This window comes from Dipodomys spectabilis, unplaced genomic scaffold (assembly GCF_019054845.1).
Source record: "Dipodomys spectabilis isolate Male_0828 unplaced genomic scaffold, ASM1905484v1 ptg000001l, whole genome shotgun sequence".
Classification (NCBI taxonomy): Eukaryota; Metazoa; Chordata; class Mammalia; order Rodentia; family Heteromyidae; genus Dipodomys; species Dipodomys spectabilis.
In genome coordinates this window covers 1,680,474-1,698,684 of record NW_024870678.1, presented here as the reverse complement: position 1 = coordinate 1,698,684, position 18,211 = coordinate 1,680,474, and the positions used below count along the sequence as shown (strand labels likewise).

The following is an 18,211-nucleotide window of genomic DNA, read 5'->3' as shown; positions in this document are numbered from 1 at the left end:
TTCTATATATGAAAGAGTTTTGTCTGTTCTAAAAGTTTTATTGGCCAGGCACCGATGGCTCACGCCTGTAATCCTAGCTACTCAGGAGGCTGAGATTTGAGGATCACAGTTCAAAACCAGCCGCAACAGAAAGTCCACATGAGACTCTTATCTCCAATAAATGACTAGAAAACCAGAAGTGGCGCTGTGGCTCAAGCAGTAAAGTACTCACCTTGAGCTGAAGATTGCAAGGACAGTGCCAAGGCCCAGAGTTTAACCCCACTATACCAACAAAAAATAAAAATAAAAAAAGTTGTATTGAAAGTATTACTTTTTGTTGCCTGGCGCTGGTGGCTCATACCTGTAATCCTAGCTACTCAGAAGGCTGAGATCTGAGGATTGCAGTTCAAAGCTAGCCTGGGCAGGAATGTCCATGAGACTCTTATCTCCAATTAACCATCAAAAAACCAAAAGTAGCACTGTGCCTTAAGCTGAAGAGCTGAAGGAAAATGCCTAGGCCCAAAGATCAAGCCCCATAACCAAAAAAAAAAAAAATTTTTTTTTTTGTTTTTGTTTTTACATTGTGATTTTAGCCATGAAATGATTAAATCTATTTTAAAGGCTAGAAAGGTTTGGGGACTGGGAAAGTTGCTCAGTGGTAGAGCGCTTGCCTTGCATGCCTGAGGCCCTGGGTTCCATTCCTCAGCACCACATAAACAAAAAAGAAAAAAGCCAGAAGTGGTGCTGTGGCTCAAGTGGTAGAGCCCTAGCCTTGAGCTGAAGAGCTGAGGGACAGTGGCCAGGCCCAGAGTTCAGGCCCCACGACCGGACCCAAAAAAAAAAAGAAAAGAAAAAGAAAGGTTTGATTACAAAAAAGAAAATGAATTTAAGAAAACATATACATAAATGTACAATAAAGCTTTCAGAGATAAAAATCTGTCAAAAGGGGCTGGGAAGGTGGCTCAGTGGCAGAGCGCTTGCCTTGCATGCCTGAGGCCTTGGGTTCGATTCCTCAGCACCACATAAGCAAAAAACAAAAAAAGCTGGAAGTGGCACTGTGGCTCAAGTGGTAGAGTGCTAGCCTTGAGTTGAAGAGCTGAGGGACAGCGCCCAGGCCCAGAGTACAGGCCCCAGGACCGGGCCCCCCCCAAAATAAAAAATCTGTCAAAGGCTGGGATGTAGCTCAGTGGACAAATACTTGCCTTGTAATACCCCAGGGTTGATCCCCAATACCACAAAAAGAAAAAAAATCTGTCAGTTTGGGAGAAAGATGGACAGATTTCTTTCTAGCATTTTCTTGTGTCCAACTAATACGTCTTTAGTGATATTAAAAAATGTCAGACTCATTAGTAAGTTTCTTATAATATTCCTTCTGAGATGCCTCAGATACTACACATACATTCTAGTAATTCCAAAAATATTCATATGATACTTGAACCAATGAGAAACACATTAAAAACAGAATTGCTTCCCACTTATTTTGAAGATTACTGAGGTTGGAATTTGCACTTGCTAGGCAGATATTCTACCACTTGAGCCATACCCAGCCTTTGTGCTTTAATTATTTAGTTTTTCCTCCGCTAGCCTGGACTATGAGCTTCCCATTTATCCCTTCCACAAAACTGGGATAAAGTAAGCATGTGACAACATACACAGCTTATTAGTTGAGATGGAGTCTCACTAACTTTACCTGGGCTAGCCTCATACCGTAATTTTCTTAATCTTCGCCTTCTAAGTATCTGGGATTATAGAAATAAGCCATTGCACCTGGCTATTGTTTGTTCTTATTCTACTCTTCCCTTCCCCCTTCTCAAAACAGATTATAATGGACTTTATTATATATTTTCATATATATATATATGTATATATATATATATATATATATTAGTGTCCCCTCCATCATTCCCTTTTTTGTCTTTTCCTTTGCACTTTCTCTGAACTAAAACAGTTCCTTCCTTACATTCATGTCACTCTTTTTTTTGTATTAGGTCTAGATACTGCATATGAAAATACAACATGTGATATTTGTCTTTTTAGTCTGACTTATTTCACTTAATGAAGATCTTCCATCCATTTTTCTGCAAGTTACATACTATCATTTTTCTTTATGGCTAAATAATGTTCCCATTGTGTACATATGCATATATATACACATGTATACTATATATATATGTATCTATATCACATTTCATTCATCCGTTTATTAGTTGATTGCTGTGCACCTTGGCTTATTATATAACATAACTGCTTTGAAGAGAACTTCAATATACATAGAGTTTACAGGAATCTTTATTGTATGCTGACTTACATTCTTTCAGTATATGCCCAGAAATGATATAACAGGATCATATGATAGTTCAACTTTGAGTTCATCTTGTTTTATTTTGTGGTGCCCATACTAGAGCTTGAATTGAATCTTATACTGGTTCTCTCTACTACTTGAGTCTCATGGACTTTCCTGCCCAGGCTGACTTTGAATATGGTCCTCACATCTTACCTTCCTGAGTAGGATTACAGGCATAAGCAACCTGTGCTGGCTTCCATTTCGTAAAATTCCAGTTTCAAGTGAATATCTTCATACTTCCCAGCAATTCTTTATAGCTTCATGCTGTGATTTAGAAAAACTATGGCCCAGCCGGGCGCTGGTGGCTCACGCCTGTAATCCTAGCTAATCAGGAGGCTGAGATCTGAGGATCACGGTTCAAAGCCAGCCCGGGCAGGAAAGACCGTGAGACTCCTATCTCCAATAAACCACCAGAAAACCGGAAGTGGCGCTCTAGCTCAAGTGATAGAGCGCTCGCCTTGAGCTGAAGAGCTGAGGGACAGCGCCCAGGCCCAGAGTTCAAGCCCCACGACCGACAAAAAAAAAAAAAAAAAGAAAAACTATGGCCCTATTCAAGATTCTCCAGTACACTTGGCCAACTTCGTTTGTATTCCTCCCTGTATTAGATGGGCTCACCTATAACTGTCAAGAAAGCATTCTATTCTTTTTTTTCTTTTTTTCTTTTGTTTTGGGGGGGAGGTCTGGTCGTAAAGCCTGAACTCTGGGCCTGGGCACTGTCCCTCAGCTCTTCAGCTCAAGGCTAGTGCTCTACCACTTGAGCCAAAGAGCCACTTCTGGCTTTTTTTTTTCTTTTTGCTTATGTGGTGCTGAGGAATCAAACCCAGGGCCTCATGCATGCAAGGCAAGAGCTCTACCACTGAGCCACCTTCCTAGCCTAACTCAGTTTATTCTTGAAAACATTAAATGCCAAATAATATGCCAGGGCACTTCATTTCTGTCTTATATAGCAGAACTAGCAAACCACTATGTCTTTACTGACACTGTATCTTCTGAATCCTTTTCATTTTTATTAAACTAATGAAACAAAAGTATTGTTTCTTTATTATTATAATTTTTTTCAGTCTTGTTAGTGAGGTTAGTGAAATTGAGCATCATTTCATGTGTCTTTTGACAATTTATGTTTCTTCTGAATTACTGCTTTATGCTCTTTTTACTTTACTATTAAGCTGTTTATCTCATTTATTTTGCTCAGTTTGGACATGTTCCATACATGCTTTGAATATAAATATTTAATCTGTTCATTATATGCTTTATATCCAGTTAGCATTTGCCTTCTTTTTTATAAATTTTACTATTATATTTTCATATATTTTAAATTTATCTATTTTCTTTATAGCTTTATGACTTGTCATATTTTATGAGACCTCACTCCATCCATGGCTTCAAGAAGATTTCGCTGGGGCTGGGAAGGTGGCTCAGTGTTAGAGCGCTTGCCTTGCATGAGTGAGGCCCTGGGTTTGATTCCTCAGCACCATATAAGCAAAAAGAAAAAAGCCGGAAGTGGTGCTGTGGCTCAAGTGGTAGAGCTCTAGCCTTGAGCTGAAGAGCTGAGGGACAGCGGCCAGGCCCAAAGTTCAGGCCCCACGACTGGGCCAAAAAAAAAGAAAGGTTTCGCTAAATTTATAATATTGTTTTTTCTATTTACATCATGTATCTAAATGTATTTTTATCTATGGTGTGAAATAGGAATGCAATTTTATTATTTATTTCCTTTAATTGATAGCTACTTGGCCTAGCATCATTTGTAAGAATAATCCATATTTTCCAGAATTATTTGTTATTGTTACCATAAATAATTTACCAAATATATTTGGGTCTCCTTCTAGATTCTATCCCAATTTTATCCAATTCGTCTGTTCTTTTGGCATCACTATATGCTTAATATTGCAAGAACTTGAATTTGAACCCCAGTATCACCAAAAAATAAAAAACAAAACAAAACATTGCAATAAGTTGCAAAATCTAAAATGGCAGAGTTTTTTTCTTTTCTAAAAATCGAAGTTTCAAACGTGTAAGTCCATTTTCTAGCTTTAAAAAAATGTTTAGAATGCAGATAAAATTATCTTACCATAAATGACTCTTGCCTAGCATTTTACATTTAGAAAGACACCAAATTTTGTACAGGTTGTGTTTGGGATTTTGATGAGTTTTCTATTGATATGCAAAGAAAGTAGTCTTTAGAACCCTACAGTTCTGGGCTTGAATCCAGCCTCCAGTTTACCCACCATGCAAACTTGGGTTTAGTTGACCTGTCAGATTAGTTCCCTTCTGTGTGGCACAAGCACTACTTACCTCAGAGAGCTGTTACTTTATATTCATTTGTTTATTAATCCATCTATTTAATTATTTTAACATGGTGCTCAGCATAGAATGTAATTAGTTTAAAGTAATTTATAGGGTAGCTATAATCATCATTAGCATTTTAAAGTAAGATATTTAAAGCATTTTCAGATGAAATAACATGTTTTCTGCATTACTTCCAAAATTTAGAAAGGAAGTAAAAGCTATAATAAAAGGTGGGGGTAGTTTGGGATTAGTCATTCTTGAAACTGGCAATTATCCCAGATGTCCTGATGCCATATTTTTCCACGTGTATATGTTTGAAATTAAAAGCAGAGTTAAAAAATTTTAGAAATTATTAAAACTGACAAAATGTAAGCCATCAGTTCTTTAAGTTGAACATTATGTGAATATTCTTGTCCATACTATCTAATTTTATTGGTGGTGGTAGTATTGTTGTTTTGTGCTAGTCCTGAGGCTTGGGCCCTGTCCCTGAACATTTTTTTGCTCAAGGCTCTTAAGTTCTACCACTTGAGCACAGATCCACTTCCAGCTTTTGGGTAGTTTATGGGAGATGATAGTGTCATGGGCTTTCCTGCTCAAGGCTGACTTCTCCTCACATCTCAGACTTCTAAGTAGCTGAGAGTACAGGCATGAGCCACCAGTACCTGGCAACTATTCTGCCTTTTTTAAATTTCAAAAAGAGGAAAGCAAGGGAATTGATGACAAAGAAAGAAGAAATAGAGAAAGAGGGAGAAAACAGATTCCAGTGTCTTTTCTTTCCCTTATCTGTGTGGTGAAACACATTGTCCAGATTACTATTTTAACAGTGTAAATGTAAGTAACATGGCGGGGTGGGGGGGAAGGGGGAGTGTTGATATGTTGATCCTAGGCTTGAAATCAGGGCCTGGGTGCTGTCCCTGAGCTTTTTCATATTCAAAGTTAGCACTCTACCACTTGAGCCACACCTTCACTTCCAATTTTCTGGGTGTTTAATCAAGATTGGACTTTCCTGCCCAGGCTGGCTTCGAACCATGATCCTCAGATCTCAGCTTCTGAGTAACTAGGATTATAGGTGTGTGCTACCAGTGCCTAGTTTTAATAATTAAAACGATGTATCAGCAGTGATAGCTCCTGTAAGATTCTTATTATTCATAGGGAACATTATTACTCATACCTTAAAAGTGGCAGTTGGAGGAGGCAAATTGGCCTCTGGATCACTTAGAACTGTGATTCTATAATCCTGATGTTAATTTTTGACATTTCTTCCCTTTTGAAACTAACCTTCTATAGTCGTCATAGAAATGATTGCTAAGTAAAGGGTTACTGACTTGACGAATACCTTGTAGGCAGTCCAGGGAACTAGATAGTATAATTACAGTGTCCTGGGGGTGGGAATGCAGGGAGATAGATGACTACAGAAATGAAGTGTGAGAAATGACAAAGCTATATTCTAGGACCTTCAAACATAGAGGAGTTAATGTAGAGAAATGAAGGAAGCTTTCCAAAAGAAGTGGCATGTAGGCTTTAAACAAGAACACAACTGTTTTTCTCCTCACAGCAGCAAAAGTTGTATGGCACTTTCATACAGGGGTACTGGGTAGAGGTTCTCTTACTTGTAAATAATTGGAACTTTCTCCAACAGATCTATAAAGTAGATAAAACCAGAGTGAAGAAATAGGAACATAAAGTGTCTTTTTGTGGCACAATGTGACCATATCTTTCAGGAATTTGAGTGCACACAGTAAACAGTAGTTTAAAAGAGTACAGCATTGTGGGGGTGGGGGGAGTGAGGGAGGTGAGGAAGGGAAGGGATAGTGGGAGAACAACAAGGAAGGGGGCAACAATGCTCAACAAGAAATATATTCATTGCCTTACTCCTGTACCTGTAACCCCTCTGTACAGTATCTTTACAATAAAATTAAAAAATTTTAAGTACAACATTTATTTATCCTAGAAAATAATTCTAGGAACTCATGAAAAAATGGGTAGAGCAAGGGAAGAAAAGAAAGGAAGACAAAGAAAAAAGACAAAATTAGTTGCTAGTTTAGGTAATTTAAAAAATTGCATCTTGGGCTGGGAAGGTGGCTCAGTGGTAGAGCGCTTGCCTTGCATGCCTGAGGCCCTGGGTTCAATTCTTCAGCACCACATAAGCAAAAAGAAAAAAAAGCCGGAAGTGGTGCTGTGGCTCAAGTGGTAGAGCGCCAGCCTTGAGCTGAAGAGCTGAGGGACAGCGCCCAGGCCCAGAGTTCAGGCCCCACAACCGGACCCCCCCCCCAAAAAAAAATTGCATCTTACAAGTTGGGAACAGGAAAGAATCTGTTCTTCATCCTTGATCTTCAGAGAAGACCAAGGATCAGTAAGTACAAGGGATCCACTCCTAATCTGCCTGTCTCACAGGATAGGCAAAAGTAGAACTAATCCAGATTCTTGACTGAGTAAATCAGTTAATTTGGTTGTGAGCAAATGATTTAGAAACAATGTAATGAAATTCCCTAGTTACTTTGAACAAAAAGAGGCAGATTATTTTTAATGTATATTCTCCTAGCAACATTTCCTATATAGTATTTAAAAACATGGGCATTTACCAGTGTTGATATTATTAGCTTATCCCCTTTCCTCATTTTTTCTTTAGAAAACAAAACTCTTAAGTTCTTATTGGTCACTATGATAATGTGGTCTAAGTTCCAGCTCTGTCCTTTACAAACAAATATTTAACCTTTATGAATCTTCTATAATTAAAATCACAAGTAGATAATGTAAATGCAATGAAGGTCCTTTGTAAATGGTAAGTACAAGTGATGGGTTTTGTTGTTATTACTACCTTTTTGTTGGTTTTAGTCATGTAGCACTTAAAACTTTTTATTTAATGAATACTGTTTTATAATTGCCTCTATTAAAAGCTTGCAATTATTCCTGTTTATCCTTAGTGTAATCCAAGAAGTCTACAGTATCTTGCTTGCCTGATTATTACTTTCTTTCATAAAATAAATTGCATTAGAGACTTAACCAGATGTGTAACCCTTTTTGAGTATAGTTGCCATACCTTCATTTTGTGATTTTTGCAAAATTTGACAATACAGACTTTTTTTCAGTGAATGGTTTTATAAACTATAAAGTATTTTCAGGATGGTAGTACAATTTTTATTCCTTTCTTTTAGACTTTAAAAAATAATTTAAATTGTCAACTCCACTTTTTAAAAATTTCTCAGTCATCTCTGAAGATTCTATTCTCAATGATTTTCTTTGGAATGTAATGAAATTTTAATCTAAACTTGACTTTATCTTTTTTTTTCCTTAGAAAGTGTTTAATTCATTGATTCATCTCTTTTTCATATTCCCCCAATCTGTAATTAAGCATGTTGTTCTACTGGGAAATTGTTGCATATTCTCTTAATTTATAAAAGAAATTAAATAGATACATAATTTTTCTTTGATCTTGCCAAATTGACTCCTTTATTTTATCTTAACTGTATCTTTAAGGGGCTGGGATGTAGTCCAGTGATAGAGTTCTTGCCTAGCATGTCCAAGGCATGTATGCTCAATCCCTAACATCAACAAAAAAAAGTTGTAGAGTTGTAATTGTGTCTTTATATAATTATTGTGGTTAAACAAGTAATACTTTTTGGGATTTTTTGTTGTCTTTGTTCATTGTGGGACTTGAAATCAGGGCCTGGGCACTGTCCTTAAGCTCTTTTGCTCAAGGCTAACGTTCTACCACTTTGAGCAACAGCACCACTTCCAGTTTTTAAGTGGTCAATTGGAGATAGAGTCTTAAGGAGACTTTTCTGCCTGGGCTGGCTTCAAACCTCCATCCTCAGATCTCAGACTCCTGAATAGCTAGGATTATAGGCATGAGCCACTGGTACCTGGTAAGTAGTACATTTTGAAAGAGGAGTCTCTTGTATTTATCCTGTGGTTATATTTATTCCTTTCCATGATTAAGGTTGTCACCTTCAAGCCCTTTTGTTACATTTGCCTTGTACCTTTGTAAATAGCTCTCCTCTTAACCCACCATCTATTTTTCACTACATATTTCTTTAGACTTTTCTATATATCACTTTCAGGCTACTCCTCCTAAATTATTAAAATACTTATATCATCCCCTTTCTCAATAGTGTTGCCTGTACAATAAAATATAGACTTGTTAATCTGTTATAGCCTAGTCCCAGATTCTCTTATTTTGGGGGAGAGGGGACAGGTCAGTTGTGGGGCTTGAACTCTGGGCCTGGGCACTCTCTCTCAGCTATTCAGCTCAAGGCTAGTGCTCTACCATTTGAGCCACAGTGCCACTTTCAAATTTCTGGTTGTTTATTGGAGATAATTGTCTCACAATCTTTCCTGCCCCGGCTGGCTTTGAACCTCGGTCCTTAGATCTCAGCCTCCTGAGTAGCTAGGATTACAGGTGTGAGCCACCAGTGCCTAGCTAGTCCCAAATTCTTATTCTCACTTAACCATACAGATTTTATACTCCAGCCAACTGATCTGCTCACTCTAGTCACATTGTTTACCCTTGCCTTCTGTAAGCCTTGACTTCAGGTCTACCTTATTTTTGGCTTTCTAATTTCTGTTACTTTTTGTGATCGGACCTTTTTCTCCAGCTGTCGTTATCCCACTTATCCCTTTCAAATCCAAACTCAAATTTAGCTTCTCTAGGGAATATTTAGAAAGCAACTAGATAGTAGAAATTGATTGAGTTTTGGAATATCTGCTAGTTACGTATTTTTGCACAACAAACCATTCAAAGCTTAAAACAACAAATTATCATTCTGTGGATTGGTTGGACTGTTTTCTTGACTATTATTTATGTGGCTGTATTCACCCAGTAGATCTGCTAGGCCACAGCTAGAAAGGCTCTGTCATAAATTTCCTATTATATCAGGGAAGCTTTCCAAGAGAATAAACTTAATGCAGAAAGACTTATCAAACTTGTTTGTCCCACACAGGTCAAGAAAGTCACATGGTTAAACTCAAAGTCAAAAAGTGAACTGTATGTGATATGGATAACAAGAGATGTAACCTATTGGTATAGCAGGCTTTCATCTGACTCTAGGAATTTTCCCAGCATTTCCATAGCAAAACATTTATCAGCCACAATCTGGTGATTCATGTCTGTTAATTCTAGCTACTCTACTCAGGCTGAGATATGAGGATCAAGTTTCAAAGATAGCCTGGGCAGAAAAGCCTCCGAGACTCCTATCTCCAATGACCTACCAAAAAGCCAAAAGTGTTGCTGTGGCTCATGCCCAGCCCTGAGTTCAAGCCTCACGGGACACACACACACACACACACACACACACACACACACACACACACACACACACCCACGCACGCACGCGCCTCTCAAGGCCTAAAAGCCTTTTCATAGTATCAAATGGAAAATAACATTTGTATTTGGCGAAGATATAGATTTGGCTGCATGTATGCAGTTTCTCTTGATTTAAGGACCTGGGAACTACAAGGAAGTTACCTACCTCATCACTACCAGCACATGTCCAGATACAATAGTGAATCAGAAACAAGACCATAGTAGTGACTTCCATTAAAAATAAGGAGCTGTGTCCCAGAGCCAGTGCCTCACACCTGTAGTCTAGCTACTCAGGAGGCTGAGATCTGGGAATCGTCATTCAAAGCCAGCTGGGGCAGGAAAGTCTGTGGGACTGTCTCCAATAAACTGCTCAGAAAAAGCCGAATGTGGGGCTGTGGCTAAAGCACTAGCCTTGGTCAAATGAAGCTCAGAAATAACACTCAAGCCAGGACTGGCCAAAAAAAAATTCCAACCACAAATGCTGGTGGAGGATATGTGGGAAAACCCTGTTGGTAGAAATGTAAACTAGTACAACCACTCTGGACAGCAGCCCTTCCCTATACACAAAGCCATACCATTCTTGGGCCTTTACCCAGATCATTACAAAGCACGATAGAGTAAAAAAAACTTGCACACCCATGTTCATTGCTGCACTATTCACAATAACCAAGCTATGGAAACAGCCCAGATGCCCTACAGCAGTTCAATGGATTAATAAAATGTGGTATATATCCAGAATGGAATTTTACTAATCCATGAAAATAAATATGATTATGTTATTTGCAGGAAAGTAGATGGACCTAGAAAAAATCATGCTAAGTGAGGTAAGCCAAGCTGATAAACAAACTGCATGTTTTCTCTCATATGTGGAAGCTAGATCTAAAATATAACTGGACATGATAACCGATACAAGACTCTAGGCATTCACAAATGGTCAGACTAAAGGAGGATACCCATTGGGGAAGAACACAAAGGTGCAACTTCTCTGAACATTTAAGATACTAGTTATAGAAACCATCTCCAGGAAATGGAAATGCAGGGGGATGGGTGATTGTTACTGTTTTGGGTGATGGAAGTGGTGTTTGAGCTTTTTTTTTCTTTTTCTGCTTTTTAGTTGGGCAAAGAGAGAACACAAAGGGAGGGAGGGAAGTGATAATATTCAATACATTATGTGGAAAATGAACTATGCAACTTGTGAGCAGGGATAGGAAGGGGAAACTCGGGTAGGCAGGGGAAGGAGTGACATCATCCAAAAGAGAAATGTTCTTATTGCCTGAATTGTGAAATACTAACCCCTCTGTACAATACCCTAATAATAACAATAAAATTTATTTTTTTATTGTGAAAATACCATACAGAGGGGTTACAATTACATGGGCAAGGTAATGAGTACATTTCTTATCAAGCATTGTTGTCTCCTCCTTTGTTTCCCCTTCCCATCTCCCCCATCCCACCCCTAAAATTTATTTATTTTTGGGGGGGGGCTCTAGTTGTGGGGCCTGAACTCTGGGCCTAGGTGCTGTCCCTCAGCTTTTCATCTCAAGGCTAGCGCTCTACCACTTGAGCCACAGTTCCACTTCTGGCTTTTTTCTTTTTGCTTATGTGGTGCTGAGGAATCGAACCCAGGGCCTCATGCATGCAAGGCAAGCGCTCTACCATTGACCCAGCTTCCCAGCCCCTAAAATTTATTTTTTAACAAAAAGTTTTATCTGGGTGCCCATGGTTCACACCTGTAATCCTAGCTACTCAGGAGGCTGAGCTCTAAGGATCGTGGTTCAAAGCCAGCCTAGGCAAGAAGTCTATGAGACTCTTAGCTTCAATAAACCACCAGAAAACCGAAAGTGGCACTATGCCTTAAAGTGGTAGAACACTAGCTTTGAGCTGAAGAGCTGAGGGACAGTGCCCAGGCCCAGAGTTCAAGCCCCATGGCCAACAAAAATAACAAAAAAAAGTTTTGTTGAAAATGAATTATACAAGTTGTGGGTAGGGATGGGAGGGAAAAACTTGGAGAAAGAGAGAGAAGAGGTGATATTGTCCAAAAAGAGACGTACTCTTTACCTTACTTATGGCCTAAGTATAACCTTTCTGTGTGTCACCTTTATAATAACAATAAAAAACTTTTTTTAAAGAGGGAGCTGGACATAGTGGCACTTACATGAAAGAAGTATACTGAGAACAAAGTATCTAAATGGAACTGAGGAAGGTATCCCTCCACTGGCAGTGACTTGTCAAAGAATAAGGAGCATTTTAGAGAATAAAGTATCATGATCTATTTGTTGGTCCCAAACTATTCAGCAGAGAAGCCTCTGTAAAAACTTTATTAAAAAGTAATATCACCATTCAAAAAAAAGGAATCATGTGTGAAATGTTTTATTATTGAACACTGAAGTCTGACAATGATAAAATAATGTTCTTGACACTTAGGCAAATCTTGTTTTTATGTTTTAGTCAAAGAAGTTTGGCAGAGATCACGGAACTTATCCACACCGCTCTCCTTGTACATCGTGGGATAGTAAATTTGACTGAATTGCAGTCATCTGATGGACCATTGAAAGACATGCAGTTTGGAAATAAAATAGCCATCCTGAGTGGAGACTTTCTTCTAGCAAATGCTTGCAATGGACTAGCTCTTCTACAGAATACCAAGGTAAAAACAGTTTGCTTGTACCTTCATAGCTTTGCTTGTGCCAGTATGGCTTTTGGTTGGCTGCTGGAGTCACAGAGGGCTTTGTGCCTTGGTGCCTGATCCCCCTATGTAAATGCCCAGTAAAACCCATGAAGGTGATGATCTCTGTGTCAATGTGAGATAAAATTAGTATATGCTATAAAACAGTATTGAAGAGCCGAGAGTGGTAACACAAGCCTGAATTCCTAGTACTTGAGAGGAAGAGGCAAGAAGATTGTTAAAATCCAGTCTGGCTACACAGGCAGATCTTGTTTTGTTGTTGTTGTTGTTTTTTAAAAAAAGGATCCAAGCTTGGACTCATACCTGTGATTCTAGGGAAGTTGATATCAGAAGGATTGTGGTTCAAGACCATTGACCAAAAAGTTTATAAGTCATAGCCCCCCCCCCCCCCACCTTTAACCAATAAAAAGTTGGGCAGGAGTAGTACATGTTTGTCATTTCTGCTTCACAGGGAACATAAACAGAAGGCTCATGGTTCAGGTTGGCCCAGGCATAAGCATGAGACCCTATTCAAAAAATTTTTTAGAGGCTGGGGGTTTAGCCCAGCGGAAGGGCGCCTGCCTGGAACACGCAAGGCCCTGGGTTTGGTCCTCATGCCTGGGAGGGGGGGGGGGCGGGGAATTTAAAGCAAAGAGGTCTGGGCTTATGGCTCCAAGTGGTATAGCACAAATCCAAAGCCCCAGTACTGCCCAAAAGTAAAAGACTTTTGAATTTGTTTTCTCATTGCAAATGAAATTATTTCCTGTGGCAGGGCACTGGTGGCTCACACCTGTAATCCTACCTACTCAGGAGGCTGAGATCTGAGGATCATGGTTCAAAGACAGCCCAGGCAGGAAAGTCTGTGAGACTCTTATCTCCAGTTAACCACCAGGAAAATCAGAAGTAGAGCTGTGGATCAGAGTGGTAGAGCACAAGCCTTGAGCAAAAGAGCCCAGGCCCTGAGTTCAATCCCCATGACCAAAATAACAACAAAAAAGAAAGAATATGGGGCGGGGGGGGGGGGGGGGGGGGAGGATGAGATGGGAAGGGATGCTTGATAAGAAATGTACTCACTGTCTTGCCCATGTAATTGTAACCCCTCTGTACAGTATTTTCACAATAAAGAAAAAAAAAGAAAGAAAGAATTGCAGGGCACTGGTGGCTCACACCTGTAATCCTGGCTACTCAGGATGCTGAGATCTGAGGATCGCGGTTCAAAGCGAGCCGGGGCAGAAAAGTCCATGAGACTCTGATCTCCAGTTAACCAGCAGAAAACCGGAAGAGGTGCTGTGGCTCAAGTGATAGAGTTCTCTCCTTGAGCTGAAGAGTGCAAGGACAGCACCCAGGCCCACAGTTCAAGCCCCAGGACTGGGGGGGGAAAAAGTATTAATTTTATTAGGATAGTGTTAAACATTAAAAATAGAGAATATATAAATAGCCAAGTATGGTGGCATGTGCTTGTAATCTCAGCACTTGGGAGGCTAAGGCCAGAAGAGTAAAAAACTAGCCTAGAACTACATAGAAGACAAAGAATAATATTATTATAAATAGTGGATTAGTCAATATTTTAATGTATTCTCCATAGTCATGTTGTTCATTTGTATCTTTATTCATAGAAATCTTTTTGTAAGGGCTGGGAAGGTGGCTCAGCGGTAGAGTGCTTGCCTTGCATGCATAAGGCTCTGGGTTCGATTCCTCAGCACCATGTAAGCAGAAAAAACAGAAGTGGCGCTGTGGCTCAAGTGGTAGAATGCTAGCCTTGAGCTGAAGAGCTGAGGGACAGTGCCCAGGCCAAGTTCAGGCCCCACAACTGACCATTAAAAAAAAACAAAAAGGGCTGGGAAGGTGGCTCAGTGGTAGAGCGCTTGCCTTGCATGCATGAGGCCCTGGGTTCGATTCCTCAGCACCACATAAGCAAAAAGAAAAAAGCTGGAAGTGGCGCTGTGGCTCAAGTGGTAGAGCTCTAGTCTTCAGCTGAAGAGCTGAGGGACAGCGCCCAGGCCCAGAGTTCAGGCCCCACAACCGGACCCAATAAATAAATAAATAAATAAAATCATAAAAAAAAAAAACACCAGAAATCTTTTCATAAAATAAGAACTTCCTTGTGTATAAGATTTTTATATCCTTCCTATTTTTCCTATTAATATTTTTCATAAATTTTAATGACTGCATCATATACTTTTATTTAGATAATATATTTAACGAATTCCTTGTTTTCTTATTTTTTACTCAAAAATAATCAGCAATTTAAAAAAATCCTCAGATGTCAATTTTCTCAATTCCAGACTATTTCTGTAAATTTCTTTACCTAGGCACCAGTGGCTCATACCTGTAATACTTAGCTACTCAAGAGATGGAAATTGTATCATTGCTTAAAAGACAAAAGGTTCAGGAGACCCTCATCTCAAACAAAAGTTGGGCTAGTGATATACCTATCATTCCAGCTACAAGGGAATCACAAATAAAGAGGATCACAGTCAAGGCCAACCCAGGCATAAGTATAGACTCTAATCCCCAAAGTATGCAGGGCTTTGTCAGTAGCTCACATGGTAGAGCACTTGCCAGCAAGCATAATGTCCTGAGTTAAAACCCCATAAATGAATAAATAAATGAATGAATGTATTTTTACTATGGCTGATGTGTTGCTAAGCTGCTTTCTGGAAAGTTTATAGAGTCATTCTTTATATATGAAAATTGGGCATGCATGTAATATTAGCTTCTCAGAAGGCTGAGATCTGAGGATAGCGGTTCTAAGTCAGCCTGGACAAGAAAGCTATGAGGCTCTTATCTCCAAAGAAATAGCCAGCATTGAGCAAAAAGAGCTCAGGGATAGTGCCTAGACCCTGAGTTCAAGCTCCACAACTGACAAAAAAAAGGGTGGGGGAGGGGGGCAGAGACTTAGTCTAAATAAAGTAGAAGTTTATGGTTTCATGTAAAAATATCCATAAGTTGGTAAAGTGATTCTACAGTGAGACTCCTTCTGTATGAGACTCCTTCTGTATACTGTTCTGTACTCCTCAGATCTTACCACTCAGGGCCTAATACAATGGCTCTGGTGCCAGAATTTAATATGGCCAGGAAATGCTACCTGTATTGCACATAGCCAAGATCCCAGTCAAAAACCTGTAAGATACATTCTGGCAGTCATTCTATTCTACAGCCCATCATACTTTTGAATATTGGCTGCATATTTTTCATGAGACACACCTTTTGTTTTTAAGGGAGAAAATAATATGATGCCTATAATATCTAGCTTATATCCACATGGGAAAAGAATGAATTGGACATATGAAGCAGAATAGCAGAGACAACAAATCTGCCTCCATTAGGCATTCTTTCTATCTTTATCAATGTAGATTTCTTTCTTCTCTCTCTGTATAATTACTTTGATGGGTCTCATTAAATTCTATTTAATTTTAACATTCACAAGTTAAAGTAAGGAGAGTAGTTTATTGTCCCTGGAGATACTGCCTGTATTGTCCACTTTTTTGTTCTTGTGACGTATGAGGAAGTGTGGGCCTTGATTGCAGAGGAAAGAGGAAAAAGCCTCCAGAAATATAGATCTGACAGACCTGTATGTGACATACTGTATCCACATCCAATGGCTAGCATGGCTTAGACTTGCATGAGTCTAAGAGGAATGAATATTTTGGACCTGTTGTTTAATGGTACCCTGGTATACATGTCAAGAATTAACCTCAATGTAAGTCTACTTCAAGAAAGAAACCAAGGTTCACTGCCTTTATATAAATTTGTTTTCTCTCAATGTCAGTTTGAACTTACTTTGAGCTATTCTTATGAAATTTTATATAAGATTAAAAATAGTTTTATATGCCAGTACAGTCAAGGTTAATGACATAATCACTCATTTAATCTTCTCTACTCAGTAGGAATAATATTTAATTAATATGTTCCCTTTAACTGGCTTGAGTCAGTCACACATACTTTTTTCCTTTCACTGTGTTTTAACTTCAGGGAAAATGAAGGCTTTATTCTCATCAAAATCAGATCAGATTCACAGCCTGTGAAATCCGCTCAGTGTTTTGCATTCAGAAACATCACTATAAATGTTCCAGAATCTAAGACCTCCACCATCTGCTCCATTAGGCACTGGATTTCAGTAGAACTACTTGATTTACAAAGAGGAGAGAGGAGCTAATTCCCAAACCATATCATATCTAAGCAACAACTAACTCAACCTAAAGATTCTCCTGTAGTAACATTGATGAGGCACTTCCTTCCTTTTTGATGAGCCCCATACTTTTACAGTCTCCCCAGAAGTCTGCATCTTTAAATTCACATTTATCATGTTTCTTCGATGAGGATTTAGGACATAATATGGGTTTTTTCCCCCACTGAATTTGATAGTTGTTTGTTCAATCTAAGCCTTTATTCTATACAGCTTTCCTGTTCATCCAAAACATGGATCTTGTGCACCTTGGTCTTCAAAGGGTCACTGAAAGCTTTGTCAGGTCGATTTCAAAAGATACTTTGCCAGCTCACTTTTTGTGAAAGGCCTTGGATACCATATCCAGGGATCTATGATTGATCTTGCACAGATCTAGGCTTTTAGTAGCTCTCTTTTAATCATAATAGGTGATGTCCAAATCATGTGAACAGTATTGTAAAGAGAGGTGATTGTAAGGGGTCATTGAAATGCTTGAAAGTCAAGAATTCTCTTTGATAAAGCAAATCTCCCTTATTCAGAACCAGTTCCTTTCATTTAAATACTTGGCAAGATTTTCTCATTTTTATTTCAGAGATTTTATTGAAAATTAGTTACTGTCTTAAAAACTCAAGTATGCAATGAGTATGTGCATCTGATCATACAAAATAATATTTATCCAATTTAACTCCAGGAGATGGAAACAAGAGGGTTTTTTGTTTTTTTTTTTTGCTTTTTTGCTATTTTTGTTTTCTTTTCTTTTTGTTCTGTTTGTTCATTTATATATCTTTGGGAATGTATGGGAAGGGACAGAAATGGAGGGACAAAGGGTGAACAAAATGCAGAAATGGTACTCTATGGACACTATTGAAATTAAACTATACAGCTTGTCGGTGGGGATGGGAGGGAAAAACCTGGAGAGAACTAGGGAAGGGGTAACATTGTTAAAAAATAAATGTACTTTTGAGGCTGGGAATGTGGCTTAGTGGTAGAGAGCTTGTCTAGCATGCATGAAGCCCTGGGTTCAATTCTTCAGCACCACATAAACAGGAAAAGCCAGAAGTGGTACTGTGGCTCAAGTGATAAGAGTACTAGCCTTAAGCAAAAGAAGCTCAGAGACAGTGCCCAGACCCTGAGTTCAAGCCCAAGACTGGCAAAAAAATAAAGAGCTCAAGGCCTGAGCACTGTCCTTGAGCTCTTTTTGCTCAAAGCTAGCATTCTGCCAATTTGGGCCACCACTCAACATCTGGTTTTCTGGTGGTTAGTTGGAGGTAAGAGTCTCAGGGACTTTCCTGCCCGGACTGGCTTTGAACAGCAATCTTCAGATCTCAGCCTGCTGAGTAGCTAGGATTGTAGGCCATCATCAACCAGCAGAAATGTACTCTTTACCTAACTTATATAACTATAAAAAGTTTAATAAAAATAAAAAATATAAAATGTTTAATAAAAAGGAAGAAAACCTAAGTATGT

The 18,211-nt window shown here is 38.9% G+C and overlaps 1 protein-coding gene across 1 annotated transcript in view; it reads left to right on the top strand.

The window, feature by feature from the left end:
- Positions 1-18,211, top strand: part of Pdss2 (decaprenyl diphosphate synthase subunit 2) — a 207,303-nt gene that overhangs the window by 106,238 nt on the left and 82,854 nt on the right. The window contains exon 3 of the mRNA XM_042670331.1: positions 12,360-12,558. Coding sequence (XP_042526265.1) covers positions 12,360-12,558 — 199 coding nt within the window. The remainder of the gene's footprint in view (positions 1-12,359; positions 12,559-18,211) is intronic.